This window comes from Phalacrocorax carbo, chromosome 1, assembly GCF_963921805.1.
Source record: "Phalacrocorax carbo chromosome 1, bPhaCar2.1, whole genome shotgun sequence".
NCBI lineage: Eukaryota > Metazoa > Chordata > Aves > Suliformes > Phalacrocoracidae > Phalacrocorax > Phalacrocorax carbo.
This window is the reverse complement of record NC_087513.1, coordinates 135,333,038-135,350,297: the sequence shown is the minus strand read 5'-3', so window position 1 is coordinate 135,350,297 and position 17,260 is coordinate 135,333,038. Positions and strand designations below refer to the sequence as shown.

General features: G+C 38.6%; 2 protein-coding genes across 5 annotated transcripts in view; one reads left to right on the top strand and one right to left on the bottom strand.

Moving 5' to 3' along the window:
- Nucleotides 1–465: 465 nt before the first annotated feature.
- Nucleotides 466–6,675, bottom strand: TRAPPC2 (trafficking protein particle complex subunit 2). Of its 3 annotated transcripts, XM_064475322.1 has the most exons (6): nt 6,600–6,675; nt 5,701–5,810; nt 3,474–3,616; nt 2,588–2,675; nt 1,819–1,934; nt 466–740 (listed from the first exon to the last, which is right to left on the bottom strand). In XM_064475322.1, the coding sequence occupies exons 2-5, from the start codon at nt 5,791–5,793 to the stop codon at nt 1,836–1,838; spliced, it is 423 nt and encodes a 140-aa protein (XP_064331392.1). In that variant the 5' UTR covers nt 5,794–5,810; nt 6,600–6,675; the 3' UTR covers nt 466–740; nt 1,819–1,835. The 3 variants fall into 3 exon arrangements, with proteins under 3 accessions (XP_064331392.1, XP_064331383.1, XP_064331401.1); XM_064475313.1 differs by having other exon boundaries at nt 466–1,934; XM_064475331.1 differs by lacking the exon at nt 6,600–6,675 and adding an exon at nt 6,330–6,440 and having other exon boundaries at nt 466–1,934.
- Nucleotide 6,676: 1 nt separating this feature from the next.
- OFD1 (OFD1 centriole and centriolar satellite protein) overlaps nt 6,677–17,260 on the top strand; it is a 33,582-nt gene continuing 22,998 nt past the window's right edge. The window contains exons 1-9 of one of the 2 annotated variants that reach the window (XM_064475139.1): nt 6,677–6,809; nt 6,953–7,054; nt 9,651–9,851; nt 10,687–10,755; nt 10,840–10,867; nt 11,672–11,779; nt 12,514–12,650; nt 14,693–14,866; nt 16,845–16,951. In XM_064475139.1, coding sequence (XP_064331209.1) covers nt 6,959–7,054; nt 9,651–9,851; nt 10,687–10,755; nt 10,840–10,867; nt 11,672–11,779; nt 12,514–12,650; nt 14,693–14,866; nt 16,845–16,951 — 920 coding nt within the window. In that variant the 5' untranslated portion in view covers nt 6,677–6,809; nt 6,953–6,958. Of the gene's footprint in view, nt 6,810–6,952; nt 7,055–9,650; nt 9,852–10,686; nt 10,756–10,839; nt 10,868–11,671; nt 11,780–12,513; nt 12,651–14,692; nt 14,867–16,844; nt 16,952–17,260 lie in introns of those variants that run through there. The other variant, XM_064475148.1, reaches the window with a different exon arrangement.

Below are 17,260 nucleotides of genomic sequence, written 5' to 3'. Positions count from 1 at the left end.
GAAACTCTTCACACCAGTCCTTTATCTTTGCCAAAACTTTTCTTACTGCCACGTATATGGTTATTTAACATCGGTATTTCCTCAGTGAGTCTTAACTTAGTGTTTTTGCAACCCTCGTGCTAATCGTGCTACTGGGGAGGAGGCAGGAAACAGCGTAACAGCTCCAACTTAATGGCTCCTTACCATGTGAATGAGAACGTTTTACCTCAAGTGTGTTTCTGTTGCTTTCATGTGTAAGGCAAAAAAAACCCAAACAACCAAACCACCCAAACCAAGAACCTCAGCTGATTTACATAAGGTTACATGGCATTATCAAAACGCTGTACAATGCAGTTTTTATGAAATAATGCTGCAAAGACAAGTACTTCCAGGCATCTTAACGTGCCACCCTGCCAATAAAAGTAGCCTTACCGTGATCATCTAGTTTTCTTCGAAATAATTTCAAGTATACTCAACAGGCACCCATGCTGCATCAGTCCACATTTTATTTAAGGTAAATATTGCAACCTTCATATTGCATTCTTCTTTGTCATGGAATATTTTACTGTGACAGTTTAGCAGTAAGTGTAAATTACAAAGAAATAACGACTGATTATACATTTAAAGCACATACACGTGTGGTCCCTTTAATTACACAGACTATGCAAAATGCACTTCCTAGAACAGAATGCCACTTCCTCTGGAAATTACTTTTCAGACATTTAAAAATAATGTCCCAGAAGATAGCTTATCCAGATTTGCTGCAAAAGGAAACGGACTACTTAAAAGACTGTGAAACCAACCGAAATATTAGGTACATATACACTGAATGACCCATTTAAAAATTACTGTTCTGGAATGATGGTAAGTTTTGCAAAAGGGTCCCTAACTGCATTTTACAACAGAATAGTAGCCGGACAGGCCAAATGCTGCCTTTCTGAAACCTCAATAAATAGAGTGTCATGGTTTAAAGGTCCTAATCTAAATATATTTTCAAAAAGACAATTTCAGCACTTGCAGAGGTAATGGAAAGAAGTGGGTTTAAATATGTAAATTTAGTTTAGTTTTTTCCATGTGTTAATTAAAGTCGGGACAGACATAGCTGTTCTGGTCTACTTTATTAATTAATTTCATTGATGCAACACTGCAACTAAACATGTATTGCATTAAACATCTGGTAAATTTGCAATTTTAAGCTTTAAAATGTTAAGTTTTTTTCTCAAAACTTCCTGAAATACTGAAGACAAAACTTCACTGATACATCCTCTTTTCTTTTTATTTAGCACTTTATAATACATACATTATGAATTACAATATTAATATAGACCTGATTTAATACCATGAAGAGCAAAGTTAGTCTTGTTAGTCTGCAGAGTAAGTTCTCTAGCCAAGGACTGTAAGTAGAAAGGTTTATAACAAAATGAACCACTTTTAGGCCAAATAGTCAAGAATTCCCTTTTGCTCATATTAAATCCCATGACTGCACATCTTTTGTGTTTCAACCTGATTTCATCACACCCTGTATAAGAGGGTTACATTTTGCATATGCATTGACACCCTCATGTCTCAGTTTGTGCCTGTTCAGACCTGACATTTTTAAACTCAGTTTTCAGAATACATAAAAGGAAACTTCTTAAGGTATGCGTTTTAACCAGAGAAGCTTGGCTGTTCTTATCCCTACCAGGAAAAAAAAAAAAACAACCAAACCAAAAAACAACCACAAAACCTTCTTCAGCATCCAATTTGTCAATCTTCAGAAAGATGAATATCAAACATGCTGAGAACTAACCGGAAGAACTACAATTCAAATGATCAGTGAAGTATGGAAAAAGCACTCACTCAGGAAATTCAGTTATTCAGCTTAAAAGGTGTTTCTTCCCAAGGAATTGTACTTTCCTTTCAAAGGCACTGGATCGAATAGGAGAATTGAGTTCATAAAATGGATTCATTGCAAACTGGGGAAAGAAGAAAAACTCATCAATGAGCACAATGTCCAGCACTGGAAAGCATTACTTCAAATGGCAACTGCTATTAGCTTTAAGCCTGTCCAGTGCCACTTAGCAGCACGGAGCTCCTCAACAGTCCCTTGCTTTCCAGGCCCTCGCATTCTCCCCATACATGCGCGCAGCCGTCCCTTAGTACCAGCTCCTCAGAGCAAATACGTCATGACACTGTTGGAATTGCTGTTTTGGAAATCGGCATCATCTGAGTGCCGGCAGGAGGCGTCTGCCAGCCACTGCTGGCATCTGCCCCCTCTAGTGGAAGTGCCACCAGGCCCGGAGAACATGGGCTACTGTTCTGGGTGTCGAACAGCCCTTCGCTTTCATTATCACCACTAATGACACAATACTGCCCCAAAACCACTGGACTAAAATGAAGGATAAATTCTGAAAGAACACAGTTTATAACAAATTAGATCTATTCCGTTTCATGGAAGAGACAGCCTTTATGCCACACATAATCAACTCTGGCTAACGTGGACCGCATGGGTGCTTCTCTGCTTACACAGGCCCCTCCACAAAAACATGCTAATACAGGCATGCCCGAGCATGTACAGCAGAATGCACTTAGAAGTACTGCAATGAGACCATAAGAAGCGGGTTCTTACCTTTATATACAAGTCATATACATCATTAAAGAAGTTCTTAATTCCGTCTTCTTGCCTTACATCATGAAGCATTATAAATCTCATATGTAAAGCAATTAAGGAAAATTTATCTTTTACAAAGAAGAGAGACATTGAACATACCTTGAGAGAAGCATTTACACCTGATTCCACATATGCTTAAAATGTTTAGCTGCACATGAAATAGCAGTGACGCCAGGAGGAAGCATTAAAACTAGTAACTGGAGCAGTGAAATTTAGAAACATTAACTTTATATTTTGAAATTCCCTTATTTGAGAACAAAGAATCACCTCTCTATTCAAGGTTACTTTTTAAAGCTAGATAATTCTGAATGTGGACAATGCTCTCAGCACCTTTGCCATATATCCCTACAGTTAAAATGACATTCAATGTTACATCCTATGTGTAACAACCGTTTCACAACAAACACTGCTAAGACTATCTGTACATAAGATCAAGCCTTGACACCACGTTTTTGAGATGGGTGTGATTGACACCAAGCATGTTTATCCCTGCTTCTCCTCTCCAGCACTATCAAAGGGATGGGAACAGAGAATCACCTAAGCTTGCTCAGACCCTCTCATATTATTCCCCTCTCATTCCTCTTTCCTCTAACTCCACGCAAGCTCCACATTTCATTAGGCCATTTTAGCTCCCCTGAAAGGAAAAAATCCATCTTTCCCATCGGTCCCAATTTCCAACAACTGCTGGGCCTCCCAAATTAGTTCATTCTGAGGCTGGTGACTCTAACAATAGTAGTGGTGAACAGAGAAATCTGTTCCAAACTCATTTTGTCTGACTTAACCCTTTCTGTCAAAAGGCTTTTTCCTATATAAATATAAGGAAAAAGAAGAGGGAAGGATATGTCCAGCTGTGACAAAAGCAGAAACAAACCACTCGTTGAACTTGTCCACAGTCTTCAGATACATGTTGTTAGAAAGCCACATGTTCTCATCCACCAGGTCAAGAGCAGCATGGGCAATGAACTGGTTGAGATGGCGATGATCATCCTAACGTATTTGCAGAAGACAGAAGATTAGTAATTCAGTGAAAGGAGAGAAATACAAACAATAATTTGCTCAAGCCGCTGAGCAACTAGTGCTCAAGTTATGTAAGGTTATATATACCTTCTTTTCTGCCACATAGGTGCCATCCTGTAATTAAATGAAACTAGTATATGTTGTCATAATACTTGGTTTCAAGGGAGGAAAAAAGGTCATAATAAAAAGTTCATCACAAAGACAGTCTTGACAGCAGCAAAACCAATAAAGCCTATATTTATAGCTCAGGAATGAATTCAAGTGTGAATCCTTTTGTTTATGAATGGGTAACCTCCCACTGCAAACGTACTCCACAGGAGAGGCTCTGATAAAAATCGTCTTTGCTGCTTTCCAGTCTCCTGTTTTTGTGACATTTACAGCAATGTAGAAATTTTTTGACCACAATGTCTCTGTCAAATTTGGCAGAAACTGAACAACAGGTTACAATGTGTAGAAGTTGAGGGATAGATGGGGAAAGCAGAGAAATACAGATGACAGATATACTGATAACATTATCACCTAAAGAGATTGCTTCTTCAGGTTATTTGCCTAGAAACATAGGAATGTTTTATTGTTTTGGGGGGTTTTCTTTTTCCCAAGAGCCTAGTGCAGAAAAGCATCCTGCAACTGTCATTAAATATATGCTTGGAGATATAAATTGCAGCTCTTCCTATAATAAACATGAATGGCCTTCACAGAGTGACCACAGCGTTTGGCCCTTACACTACAAGAGTTGCACGGAGAAAGAGCCATTTACTTCATACCCTAACTAGAACACCGGAGGACATCTGCCAAGAAGAAACTTGGGACTAAACCATCCTGTAAGCTTCTATTAGTCTGGAAACGTAAGTAGTCTTGCACTGTTTCTCAAAACATAGGGATGCTATCAATGCCACTCTCACACCTCTCAGTGCACTATGTTCTTCCCCCAAATCAAGCTTGGCTCAGGGCATTAACAGCTTTGCAAGTTCTGTTAAACCATACTGAGAAAGAGACTAAGTAGTGAAGTTTAAGGGACAAAAGCTTGTGCTGATTTACCATGTACATTATGCAATCCACTTACTTCAGGCAGCTGTGCATCTGCACTGAATTCACTCTTAAGTGGCATGTCTCAGAAACAGAAGCAAGAGTTGCCAAAACATACCAATATCTACTAAGTTCTCCTTCAGTGCACATCAAGTTGAGATTCCCTCTTAGGAGAAAATTTAGTATTTCAGCCTCAGACAAAGAAGCTTACCCAAGCCAAGTTAGTTCCATTAGCAGAATGTAGAAAATAAGATTTTCCACTATCTGACACTCCCTCACACTCATCAAGTCCAGTCCGACTAGTCTTATTTATGATTTTTTGTGTGACACTAGTTCAAAACACAGATGACATCATGCTGTTCAAATCAGTGATAGCATGTACATCCATTTTAGGACACACTCTCAGATCCACACGCTTATTCTGAAGACTATTTTTTCTTTGATGTAATGTCACAATGGATAGATTTATTCTTGTCCTACCGGAAACACTACTTATTGAGTAGTCTTACATTTCTCACATTCTCAAATGCATATTTATTAATACAAGTTTTAAACCTTTCTTACTTAAAAGCAAGCATGATTATTGGTATGATTAAAAACCAAGATTTCTCTACAGCATAAAAACTAAAGGACTGACTGAAGCTTTCAAATTTATGTTCTGTGCTTTACCTTATTACTGTATACAGATGCCTTAAAATAGAGGATAACAGTAAAAGCATTAGATAATGAACAGGTATTGTAAAAGCTCTACACACTAAGTGCAATATATTCTTCACCATACAGCAGCAAACATTTAAGGAAACCATGTTTTATGATGAACTAGTATGATCTGGTAAAGAATTTGTAAGAGGCTCAAGAACTCCAGAGTTCTACTCCCTATGACAAAGTTTCTGTAAAAAAACCACAGAAAATGGGATACTAGTAACATTTTTAACAACATGCTGGTCATGCTTCTAATGCACTATAAAATTACCAAATAAAATGCACCATAATTACATCATAGGAGTATCAGAGGGGGAAAAACACACCTTGGACTCCACTTTCCCAGGAGGCAGAAATTCCATTTCAAATATGGGATTATCATGATGACCGACTATCACAAAGTAGAAACTTCCCGACATTCTTCAATATAGCGTTCCTTACAAAAAAAAAAAAAAAGCCGCTTTACTGATGAGTCTACATCCAAACCCTTAATCCACGTAAAAACGCTCTTAAAATAAGCCAGCGTGCTTCCTACTCATATTTACCCTAGGCTAGACAGAGAGGGAAACGTTTTCTTAGGTGTCCATATTTATACTTAAATAGCGGGAAAAATATCCTTAGGAAGTGGAACATGTCCTGTAAGTGAATCTAGTTACAGCTACCTAGAAACTCTCTCTCTACCACAGACCGAGGACCGAACCCCTGACGCGCTCCCACTGCCCTGGGCGGCGGCGACCCCACGGAGTAACGCGGTGTACCCCGCCCCCGAGGGACGCCCTCCCCGGGGACCCCGCGAACGGGCAGTGGAACAGCCCCACGGAGTCCCACGGGGTGGGGTGGGGCGGGGGCGAACACACACAGACACACAGACACCTCCGCGGACACACACCCCCCACTCACACACCCTCCTCCCTCCTCCGCGCCCTGAGGCCCGCCGGGGCTCCCGGCGCCTCACCTGCGCACGGCCGGGGCCGGGGCCGGGGCCGCCGCCGCCGCCTGCGGGGAAGGGTGGGAGGCGGCGGGGGCTGGCCGGGGAGCAGGCGGGAGCAGGCGGGAAGGGGGGAAAGGGGGGAAAGGGGGGAAAGGGGGGAAAGGGGGGAAAGGGGGGAAAGGGGGGAAAGGGGGGAAAGGGGGGAAAGGGGGGAAAGGGGGGAAAGGGGGGAAAGGGGGGAAAGGGGGGAAAGGGGGGAAAGGGGGTCTCTCTGCCCGCGGGGCCGGGGCCTACCCTGCGACGCCGGCTCTCTAAAGGGTGCCGCCGGCCGCCCGGAAACGCTCCTCCCCGCCCGCCCCGACATCCGGCCCGCCCGTTATGCCTCAGCCTCCGGCCCGGCCGGCCCCGCTCTACTCGCCGCGGCAGCCCCGCCGCTGACCCGGGCGGCGACCGGAGGGCCGAGGCGCGGGACGGGGCTGCCGGGTCCTGCCGGCCTCCCTGCGGGTAGGGGGAGGCTGAGCCGGCAAGGCCCGGGCCTGCCTGAGGGGGAGGCTGCGGCGCGGCGCGGGGCGGGGATCGAGCCGGGAGTCAGTAACGTCCTTTTCTCGTGTTTTTTTTTTTTTTTTTTTTTTTTTCTGGTGTTGCAGGACAGGATGGCTTCGGTTGAAAGGGAGACGCTGTCCCAAGATGAACTTCGGAAAAGGCTCTATCAGACTTTTAAGAACCGAGGTGTACTGGACACACTTAAGGTGTGTGTTAGTTGCAGCAGGGGCTACCTGAGACTCGCCGCACTACTTAACATCAAAAGCGGTGGAAGCCATGCCAAATAAATGTGTTTCCTGCTCCCCACAGCTGTACTGTTTCTGCAACAGCCTAATTCGTATTCAGGTTTTATTTGCCAGAAACGAGGTTCTTCCCAAACAGAAGTGCTTTCTTCATTGTGGTTTAGTCTCAGAGCCTTCCTTAGGAAGGTTAAAGGCCTGTATCGGGTCTCTGAAAATTTACACGCCTGAGAAAAAAGTCAAGCAGGGAAGAGAGGAATAAATGAGAACACAGGTTTGGAAAGGACCTCTTAGGTCTCAGACTCAGTTTCTTACCTGTTACAAGTAAACACACTGTGAATTCTCTTCTTGAAATATTCCAGTTCTGCTTTAAAACTTTGGGTTGTCTCCTTGTCTGCTCATTGAGGTGAATGTCTTAGAATTCAGTTGTGTTCAAAAGTGAAACTTTGTTCTGATTTGTAGCCTGGATTTATTTATGGTTCCTCTGGCCTTTTTCCTTGTGCTGAGAGTAGCCTTCTGTTTAAGTAGCTCTTGCTTCTCTTGTTGAATTTATAGGCAGCCGTCACCTTTTCGTCAGCATTCTGTTCTACAGTGCGAAGCAAGTCAAGGTGCAGTAGTCTCGTTGCCGGTTATCCCAGTAGTCCTCTGCATCACTTTGAAGTCTTTCCCCCTTTTTTTTAAAGGAAGTAGACAGTGATTGTTGTGAGCTTTCCAAACAAAGTTTAGAGTGGTATTAATTCTTCCCTGTTTTTGTGGGGGAAGTCTGTTGAAGGACGCATATATCCCTTTTTGAGGTATATTACATTTGTAGTGCTAGTTGTTTGATTGACACATCCACATCTTGTTTTTTCCATATGCTAATTTGGAAACTGGTGTTATACTGGAAATTTGTATCAGACCTTAAGTGCTAAAATGTTGTATTTCAGGCAGTTTCAGTTTTGATAGTCTTTAAACATCATCTGATTGCATTTTTTAATGACATCTTGATCTTTGTATACTTCTATACACGTCTTTATGTCACCAGCAAATTTTTTTAGCTCCTGCTTTTTACGTCAAATTGATTACAGTTAAAAAAATACGATCTATATTTTTAAAATATCATTGATAAGCTTATGGCTAAGAATTCCCTGTTCAGGACAACTTGTTTTTCCCTTAGTGATTCTGTACCAAGCTTGCAGCGCTTGAATCTTTTTTTTTGTCTTGTTTGACTCAACTAATAAATAGTCTGTCAGGTAGCATGCCGTGTAAGTCCATTTCCTGCTTCTCTTTTCCTTGTCTCGAAGATTATACATCATATTAAAGATTTTGTAGCTTTTCTGAGCTGAAGAATTAATACAGTTGTACAGTTGGGTTTTTAATGGATCCCTGCAAATGCTCTTAATATCTTCTAATGAGAATACTCTCAACTTTCTCGTGGTCGTATGTGACTGCCTCCGCTGGTAAGAGGCGAGGTGGATCTGGAGCTACAGGTATGCTGAATGGTGAACATACCACAACTGAATTTTGCCTCCCTTCCCCATAGTAGGGGCAGGGATTTAGCCTTGCATTTTCACCTGGGCTTTTTGTCATGAGACATTTAAGAGGTTGCTGGTCTCGGTTGTTTCTGAGACAACCTCATCTCTGTCAAAACTGGACAAGTTCATAAATTTATAAGAAAAACATTTTTTTCAGTTGTCTTCATTTCTCTCCATGTGTAATTTCTGTAGAAAGCCATGCTAAGGTATCAGGCTAGTCTGATGATCTAGCTTTGTTAAGCTTTGGTAATCATTCAGTGTTTCCTCCTATTTTTGGTGACACACTGTTTCTTTAATCAACTTTGTCAATGTTGCATGCCTGTTGATGAAAGCTTAAGCCACTATTTCTATTGTGATCTTTTAGTATGCTATAAACAACTTGTATAATTATATAATGAAAATTATTATTTCTTCTTTTTACAGGAGGAAGACTTTCTGATTTTAGGTTACTTTTTTCCTCAACTGTAACTCACAGAATGCAAAAAATAAAAAATGCAATTTAATTATTATTAGTGCCTGTAGGCTTTTTTGATTAGTACCCTTTTGCTTCCCTACAAAAATAATTTATATTAAAGACATTGAATTTGCCGTTTATTTTCCCACCTGCTTTTGCGATTGCATCAGCAGCCGCTTAATGCAAGACTGAGAGAGGACTAGTGACTTTTCCAAGTATGCCTGAGATTGAGGCCACATCAAGCAGACTTTATTTAAGCCAGAGAGAAGGAGAACAGGAAAGCAGTGACCTAAAAATGAAGCTGAGGGTACCAGAGTGGAGTTTTTGTAAGTTCTTGACTGAGAACAGGACTTCTTTTCAGTCCTACGCTTGATACATCTTGAGGGGAAAGTCAAAGATCACTAGAGTGTTTTGAAGAAAGGCATGGTGTCCTAAGCACTCTTCTAAATTTTGCCAAATTTAGTCTGCCCATTTTCATTATGTAGGTTGTAATGTAACACGTACAAGTGCAATGAGAGTCCCCGATAATTTTGAAAAATAAGAACTGCCATTGACTAACATGTAAACTGAGAATATAATGTCTTTTCTGTATCAGACGCAGCTCCGAAACCAGCTAATCCATGAACTAATGCACCCAATTTTAAGTGGAGAGCTTCAGCCACAGGCTGTTCCAAATGATGACAGTTCACTTTTGATCACAGCTTCCAACAGTTTGGTGGCAGATCATCTACAGAGATGTGGCTATGAGTATTCACTTTCTGTTTTCTTTCCAGAAAGTGGATTAGAGAAGAAGAAGGTAAGTTCAGTAATTCACATCATCTAGGAGCTTTGCTTCCTGGGGGGTGTGTTGTATTCCAACAAAATTGAAAAAAAAAAAAATGTTTTGTGATAGTGAAATACAAATACAAGCAGAGCTTCTGATCGTCTCCATAAAAGAATTTTATTTTCATGAATACTTTAAACTGGTGATAAGCCAACGATGCTGTTCTGCGAAAGCATAGCACAAGCCTCTCAACCTCGTACTTGCTTCACCCATTGCCGCAGTCTGGCATGATCATTTGTTGAGGCTGTGTGGGAGACGACTTGGGGAACTGATTCTGATTAAAGCTAGCCTCTTGTTTGGACATTCAATTCTCTGAAAGTGTGGCTCATCGTGAGTTTAAGCTGTTCTAACTACAAGCTGTAGCTGAAAAGGGCAGTGCTTGCCCTTTCTTTGTTTCTCCTCTATGAGTATGTGATATGGTGAAGTTGTTTCTAACTGAAAATTAATTTTTTGATGTGGTGAGTAGTTAGTCATCATTTGGTTTAATGAGCTTATCTGATTTGTATGACAAATCAAGAAAAGAGTCACAGAAAGTAGCAAGAGCATGTATCCGGGTTGGGAAGGAAAGAAAACTCTCATTTTGCAGCTTCAGTTGGTCATAGAACTACATACTGGCTGCCTTATGTCTTAGGTAATGGAGGTAAGTAAATGTAATAGAACAGCAGGCCTCTGAAAATGGTTTTACAAGGCAATAAACAGATCTTTCTGAAATGGAAAATGTTCTACAACTGTAAAATAGTGCCTATTATGTATTTGAAATGTTTTTAAAGTAGTTAACCTTTTCTAACTTGTATTTTTTTCTACAAAGCTGTGGACTATGCAAGATCTTCTTCAATTAATGAGGATCAATCCAAAATCCAGTCTTTACAAATCATTGGTAAAGTTATTTTGATTTTGAAAATAAGCTTAAATTACAGTTGTGATGAAGCAGACTGGCTGAACCATCTTTTATTTCTTACAGACTTCGGGAGCTCAGAAGGAAAATAAAGGTACAAGACATTTATATGTGATACAGACCAGGGTAATTGTGTCAGCTTCATTTTTATTAAGATATGAGCAATAGAAATTCAGATGTCTTGAGCATATGTTGGTATGGAATAATATGGATTTAGTAAGATTTTGAAACTTGCAGTACATCAAGATGATGAATATTATATTTCAGGATTTTCCAACTCCTGTTTGTGGTGTGGATCAAGTGTTAACATTCACCTACAAAATAAATTACTTGAACATTAGAAGTATGAAAAAAATTGTAATCAGGTATTAAATATAATGCTATTTGGAAGCTTTTCACACTAACCTTGGCAAGCTCAGATTTTGGTTTGTGTTTATAATGGACTGTATTAGCGTGCATAATGTACTTCAAAAACTAGTTAAAGATTTATTTAGCTTTCCATTTATTTATGTAAGAAATAAATCTTAGTCTGCATGATGAAACCTAGCTGTATTGTTTACGCTAAAGTAGCTTGATCTTCAGAAACCCCTATTGCCTAATGACGTCATAATGAAAGTAGTAATACTCTGCTCTCTCAAATGACCTTGGAAGTCAAAGAGACAAAGAAATGGATGAAAGAAGTTGCAAAAGAACAGCTTTTGCAGGCTGTGATGGACTAGAATATGCTTATAGTAAAAATTTTAATAGTTCACTAGTATTGATTTTTATTTAAATACTTCATTCTTTCCATAAATTGAATGGGTTTTCTAGTGCAGTGAGAATGACTTCATTAATTACAGGCTCAAGAATTCAGTTTTGGTATGAAATCAGAGCTAACTAATATATTGGATCTTGGTAGGTTTTCTTACACAGATTTTAATCGGGCTTACAGACCATCATCTAAGTAAGGAAACTCGTGACACAGAAACTCAGACAACCTCAGTGCCTCCTTACAGAGAATCTCTTGGTAAGTGCAACCTCTGCAAGCAAGTCTCCCCAGATATTTTCATATTGGTAAAAGCTATGGATTAATAAAGGGTATGAATGTTATTCATTCATCACTTACTCAAATGCAGCCTGAAGTAATAATAAGTAAAGGTCATACCTATCACTAGTACCGTGTTTTTCTAACCTTTCTTAAAAGAAAGGCAAAAGTCCTGTTATGATTTTTTTTTTATCACTCGGATGTTTTCTTAGCCATGTAGTTAAGAGCTATAACATCTTAGGTGGACTGTAAATGTTATGTGCTGAAATATGTTTAGGAAAACATAATAGTAAATGCATGTCTTGCTTCTCTTTCTATGACAGTGTTTTGGTGAAAGTTAGGCATAGATTGGGAGTTCTTGAATTATAACATGCATGCTATTAGTAATACGAAAAACCCAAAGGTTGCATGCAGAAGAAAATTCTTGCCCATCCATGATAAAGAGGATGAATTACTATGTAATACCAGAAATAGTGCCTAAACAGCTAAGTGCCTCCTCCTAGGTATATGTTGTGTGGCATAGAGCCAATAAATGGCACTTCTGTGCTGCCTCTGCTTTTGTACCACACAGGTCTTTCTTTGACAAGCACTGTCACATCAAAAGCTTAGGTAAACTAAGGAACATCCTACAGAGAGACAGGTTCCTACAGGAACTTTGGTAGGATAACTGTGGTGACTGTATTTAAATTATGATGGATCTCTTGCTCTTTTTATAGCTGAGAAGCTTCAGCTGATTGATGAACAGTTTGCAGACTCTTATCCCCAGCATCAGAAATACGAATCTTTAGAAGTAAAACTTCATGAATATAGGAAAGAAATAGAGAAGCAGCTTCAAGCAGAAATGTGTCAAAAGGTATAACTCTGATCATTGAATTTGAGGGAGACATTTGTTAATTTCGACTTTGCATGTTACAAACTTTTAATACTTAAGGTAAATGGAAAGAAAAGATCTAATAGTGAGTTACAACAAACACAAAAGGCTAAGTTAATCCAATATCAATTGTTAACTTGATGATGTAGCATTCGTCTTTTTTGTTAAATGTGCACAGAATGTTAAGCTCCTTATTCTGATCTTAATTTGCAATGGAATTTTTTCATATTTTGATTGTCTTAATTCGGTAAATTTTATTTGATCTGATTATTTTTTATGGAAAAACTTTTACTGTGCTTAGTCATACTATTAATTTTCCTTCTCAGTTAAGATTTTGAAGCTTGAATTTCGTTATAATGCATAGCAACTGAGAGGTGTGAATTGCTGCTGTGTAGCTTGGCAGATAGTTGACTTAATTTTTAATACTGAAGAGAATTTGCATACTATTTCAAAACATTACACAGACACTAAAATCATAACAGACAATATTATGAATGATTTCTGGCTTTATTTTTATTTCCTATAACTGAAGACAGCTCTTTGAGAGACTTTTCCTTCATTTTGGGAATAAAATTAGGATTTGTTTGGCCACATAATGCTTTGATAATCCTTATGTCTGAAAAAATGGAGTAGAGAGAATATACAGCAGTTCATTTAAATATGCGGTTTTTTCCATAAATTTCTGTCAAGATCAACAGTTTATTTGGATAGAAAAATGTTGTTCTGATAATCAGTTAGAATTCTTAGACACACTTTTAAAGGCAGACATCTGCGTATAAACTGTTTGATGAAATCAGTTTAGTCATATTTATTCATATTTATTCAGCTGGACAAGTAGCAGGACAGAGAGTTAAAACTGCCCATGTGTTTTACCTTCACTTTTCATTTAGTCTTCATTCCCCAACAGGCACTGTCTTTGTAGTATGTAAAATGTGTTAATTTGTGTGTTGTTAAGTTTGTCTCATTTCAAGCAAAGCAGTTGCGACAAAGGAGATTGGAATCTTAACCATATATAAATCACTTCTAAATTCAATTAACTTTACATGGAATCCTTAGCAATGTGGCGTGAATTACTGTAAGACATTTCTAATCCAAATCATGTATGTACAAGTGATGCTGCACTGTCTCACCATTTCTTCAATTTTTCACAAAACTTATGCCCCCAGACCTGAATTCCTTGATCACATATTCCTACTGTGCTTCTTCCCCCCCTTTAACCTCTGTTTTCTCCAGTCTAACAATTTTTCTATCATTCTCTTTTGATTCTTTTGCTCCTTTTTTTATCTCATTTTGTTCTTGTATGCTTGCTTTCCGTTTTTTTCCAAATTTTTATTATAATTCTTTATAACCCTCTTTGTTCTTGCATATATTGCACTTCACACATTGTATGGAGGCATGTTCCCTACAATTCTTCTGTGCAGTTGCAAAATGCATACTTTCCTGTTTGAATGCATTTGCCTTTTTTTTGGCTGCACTAAGAAGTCTGTGAGTCAGGACTTGTGCTTCTGTAACCCTCTTTATGTGGAGTTACGTGTTCTGCATTTTTTTTTTTACACTTGGCACTTTTTTGTCCAGATGAATTTCTCTTGTCCTTAAGTGAGTGAGGACAGGTCTGCTTCTGCCATTTCTTGCATCACCGGTCAAAAGTGATTCTTTGGGAAAGAGGCAAGAATAGAGACAGTGTCAGAGGTGGAATTCAGGAGTCTGGCCATTCCTTAATTGCAAGCAGACTATCACTCCTGCAGTGTTTTATTTCGTAGGACTCTGTTTTGCACTTGTCTAAAGCTATTAGTTTTGTATAAGATCTGCTTTGGGATGCCAGCTAAATGCATGAAAACTATGTGAGACTTGCAAATACTATGTGCTGCTAAAATATATTTAACATACTAATTTAATTTAATTGAGCTATCATATATTTCCTAACAGGAATTTCTAAGTGAAATTTAGAATTGTCTGAGGAGGGATTGTCTTTGTTGATTTGAAGATGGCCCTATTTAACCGTCTCTTCCTCCTTTATGTAAAAGCTGGAACATTTTAAAGAAGTTGAAATAGCGAAGATTAAAATGGAGGAGAAAGTGCAGACCCAGAAAGAAATCTCTGAGCTACGTCATGAGTTAGAGAGGATGCATCAGGCAAAGTCCGAAGCCTTGATTTCTCGTGAAAAGAATGCTATTGAGAGGCTTCAAAAACAACAAGAGGTAAAGTTCCAAGTATTTTTTCCTTAATCTAGTACAGAATGATTCAGTGAGCTGATTAAACTGTTCTTTTATCTTCAGGAGGTTTATGTTCAGGTCTCACTTGGCTTATTATTGAAGACTTTGAATTTACTTTTGTTTTTGTGAATAGGGGAACACATTTAGCAACCACAAGAATAAGTATGGGTAAATATCTAAGTACAGCTGGCTGGAAAAGGAACTGCTCTGTAAGCTAGGACTGCAGGATTTAAATGTAATAAATACTTTTTAATCTGTTTTAATAACTTTGCTGAATTCAGATCACTGAGATTTTTTTAACAGAAAGTTTATATGACTTTTCACTTTTCTGTTTCCAGAACATAGCTTTTAGCAACTGAAAGAATTTATAGTATAACTAAGAAGGACTCTAAACTAAGTGGAATATATAGTCTGTGTGGTACAGATATGCCATTTCTGTATGTCTTTATGTTGAATACTATTAATAGCCGCTGTCTTTACTATAAGCCAACATCTTGCTTTGTTTCTTTGATCACTTTTTTTGCTGATGGATTACTCCTTTGCGCTGTTTACTCTTGGTGTTCTGCCAGACTAGTAATAGTTACTGTAGCACACAGTAGTTTGTAAATAGTTCTATATTGCTTTTCGTGATCTCTATTACTTTTCAGTTTTTGGAAGACTAGTTTGCTTGCTGTTCTATGCCTGTTCACCTAGCCACCACCCTGCTGTCTGTGGTAGACCTTCTTATCCAAATAATTCAGCCACCCACAGATGCTAACCACCTTTCTGCTCTGGTGTGGTGGGTTTTTTTGTTGTGGTGGTGGATTTTTTGGGGGGCTTTTTTGTTTTGATTGTTTTTTTTTCCCCTCCCTGAGACCACATGATGTTGGTTAACAAAGCAACCATCCAGATCTCTACGATCAACCTCCTTCCCGTCTTAAAATGAAACATTTTATCACTACTCTATGAAATCTTTCATGGTTATGTTCTTAGAAGCTTACAAGAAAACCATCTATTTTATGCTATCAGTTTTCTTCTGTGGGCAAGAAATTAATTCAGTAATTAAAAGGATGATCAGATCAGCATATGTGTCCGCATTATGAATGGATATTTGGTTGCTCTTGTCAGCTTCTGCACTCACTGAAAAGTATAGGCTTCATTTACCTGGGGACTCTTAACAGAAACTAGCAGCTCTACTGAGTTGAAGTATATTTGCATTAAAGGTATAAGGTCATATAATGCTTTACTAAGATATCTTTATGCCCAGGAAATACAGCTTGACAAACTGCTCTATTTTTTTGCACCGGGAACAGCAACAAAGTCTTCCAGCATCATCAAGTGCACATGATTTGCAAACTTGATATGAGCACCCACAGGGCAAAATAATAACTTATTTCTTCTTAGGCACTTATTTCTTTGGAGAGAAATAATGCCTTGTGTGCTTGAGAACAAGAAAAACTATTTTTTATTCACAAGAACATGTGTGACTGTGGGTATCAGTATGTTCCTCACTTGGAGTACTCCTTTTACAATTTGATTTCTGTAAGATAAACTGAAAAACTGAAAGACTGCTGGTTGACTCAGTTTCAGTTTTAAATCATGTTTTATCAGGGGCTTTTGGCATATGTTTTTTCAATTTTGTCTTTATGAAGAACATACAAAACTATTGTTTCCTAAAAAAAAAAATCAGATGTTTGAATGTGTTCTGTAATTTTTTTTAAGCAATTTTTCTTTTTACCTAATTCTTAGTCAGCGGCATTTCTTAAAAGGAAAGTGTTTGCAGGTAACCATCTAAAACATTTTTACTCAGAGTAAAAGGAGAAGAGGAATAAAGAAAAAATTTCTGGATATTATTTCAAATTATGGCTATATAAATAATATTTATATGGAGTAAGGCCAATTACTGAAGAAGATCCTTTAAATTAAATAGTAGATATTATATAAAGTGTGAAGTAAAACTAGAGATAAATATTTTGTGATTCAGATAGAAGCAAAGGAAGTATATGCTCAGAGACAAAGTCTACTGAAAGATATTGAAGTCATAAGGACCAGAGAGGTGGACCTGAAGCAAAGAATTGAGGCATTTGAAGCGTAAGTTGTTGAAGGGCTTATCCAATGCTATATGATGATGTTGTATTTTTTCTGGAAAGCATGTTTCAGGCTGTCACTGCTTCTATGATGTTGAAATAGGTTATGTATCCCAGAAGTTGTGTTTTGCATTTTGAGCAGTATTGTGTACTGTCTCTATTAGCAGGGATGCTCCATACAAAAAGAAGTTTTGGGTTTTTTACATTGCTGCTCATCCAACTAAAGCACTGCAGCATTACTTTGGAAGCAAGGAACCAGATGTGTGCTTTGAAGTGCTTAAATTAAAAAGAAAAAAAAAAACCAAACAAACAA

Bases quoted from the DNA above. Each gene is read 5' to 3' on its own strand.
- TRAPPC2 (XM_064475313.1), bottom strand. From the start codon at position 5,793: ATGTCGGGAAGTTTCTACTTTGTGATAGTCGGTCATCATGATAATCCC. The intron at 3,617-5,700 runs GTGTGTTTTTCC...CAAATACGTTAG, and splicing joins CTGGGAAAGTGGAGTCCAAG to GATGATCATCGCCATCTCAA. The intron at 1,935-2,587 runs GTAAGAACCCGC...TTCTTTCCCCAG, and splicing joins TATATGACTTGTATATAAAG to TTTGCAATGAATCCATTTTA.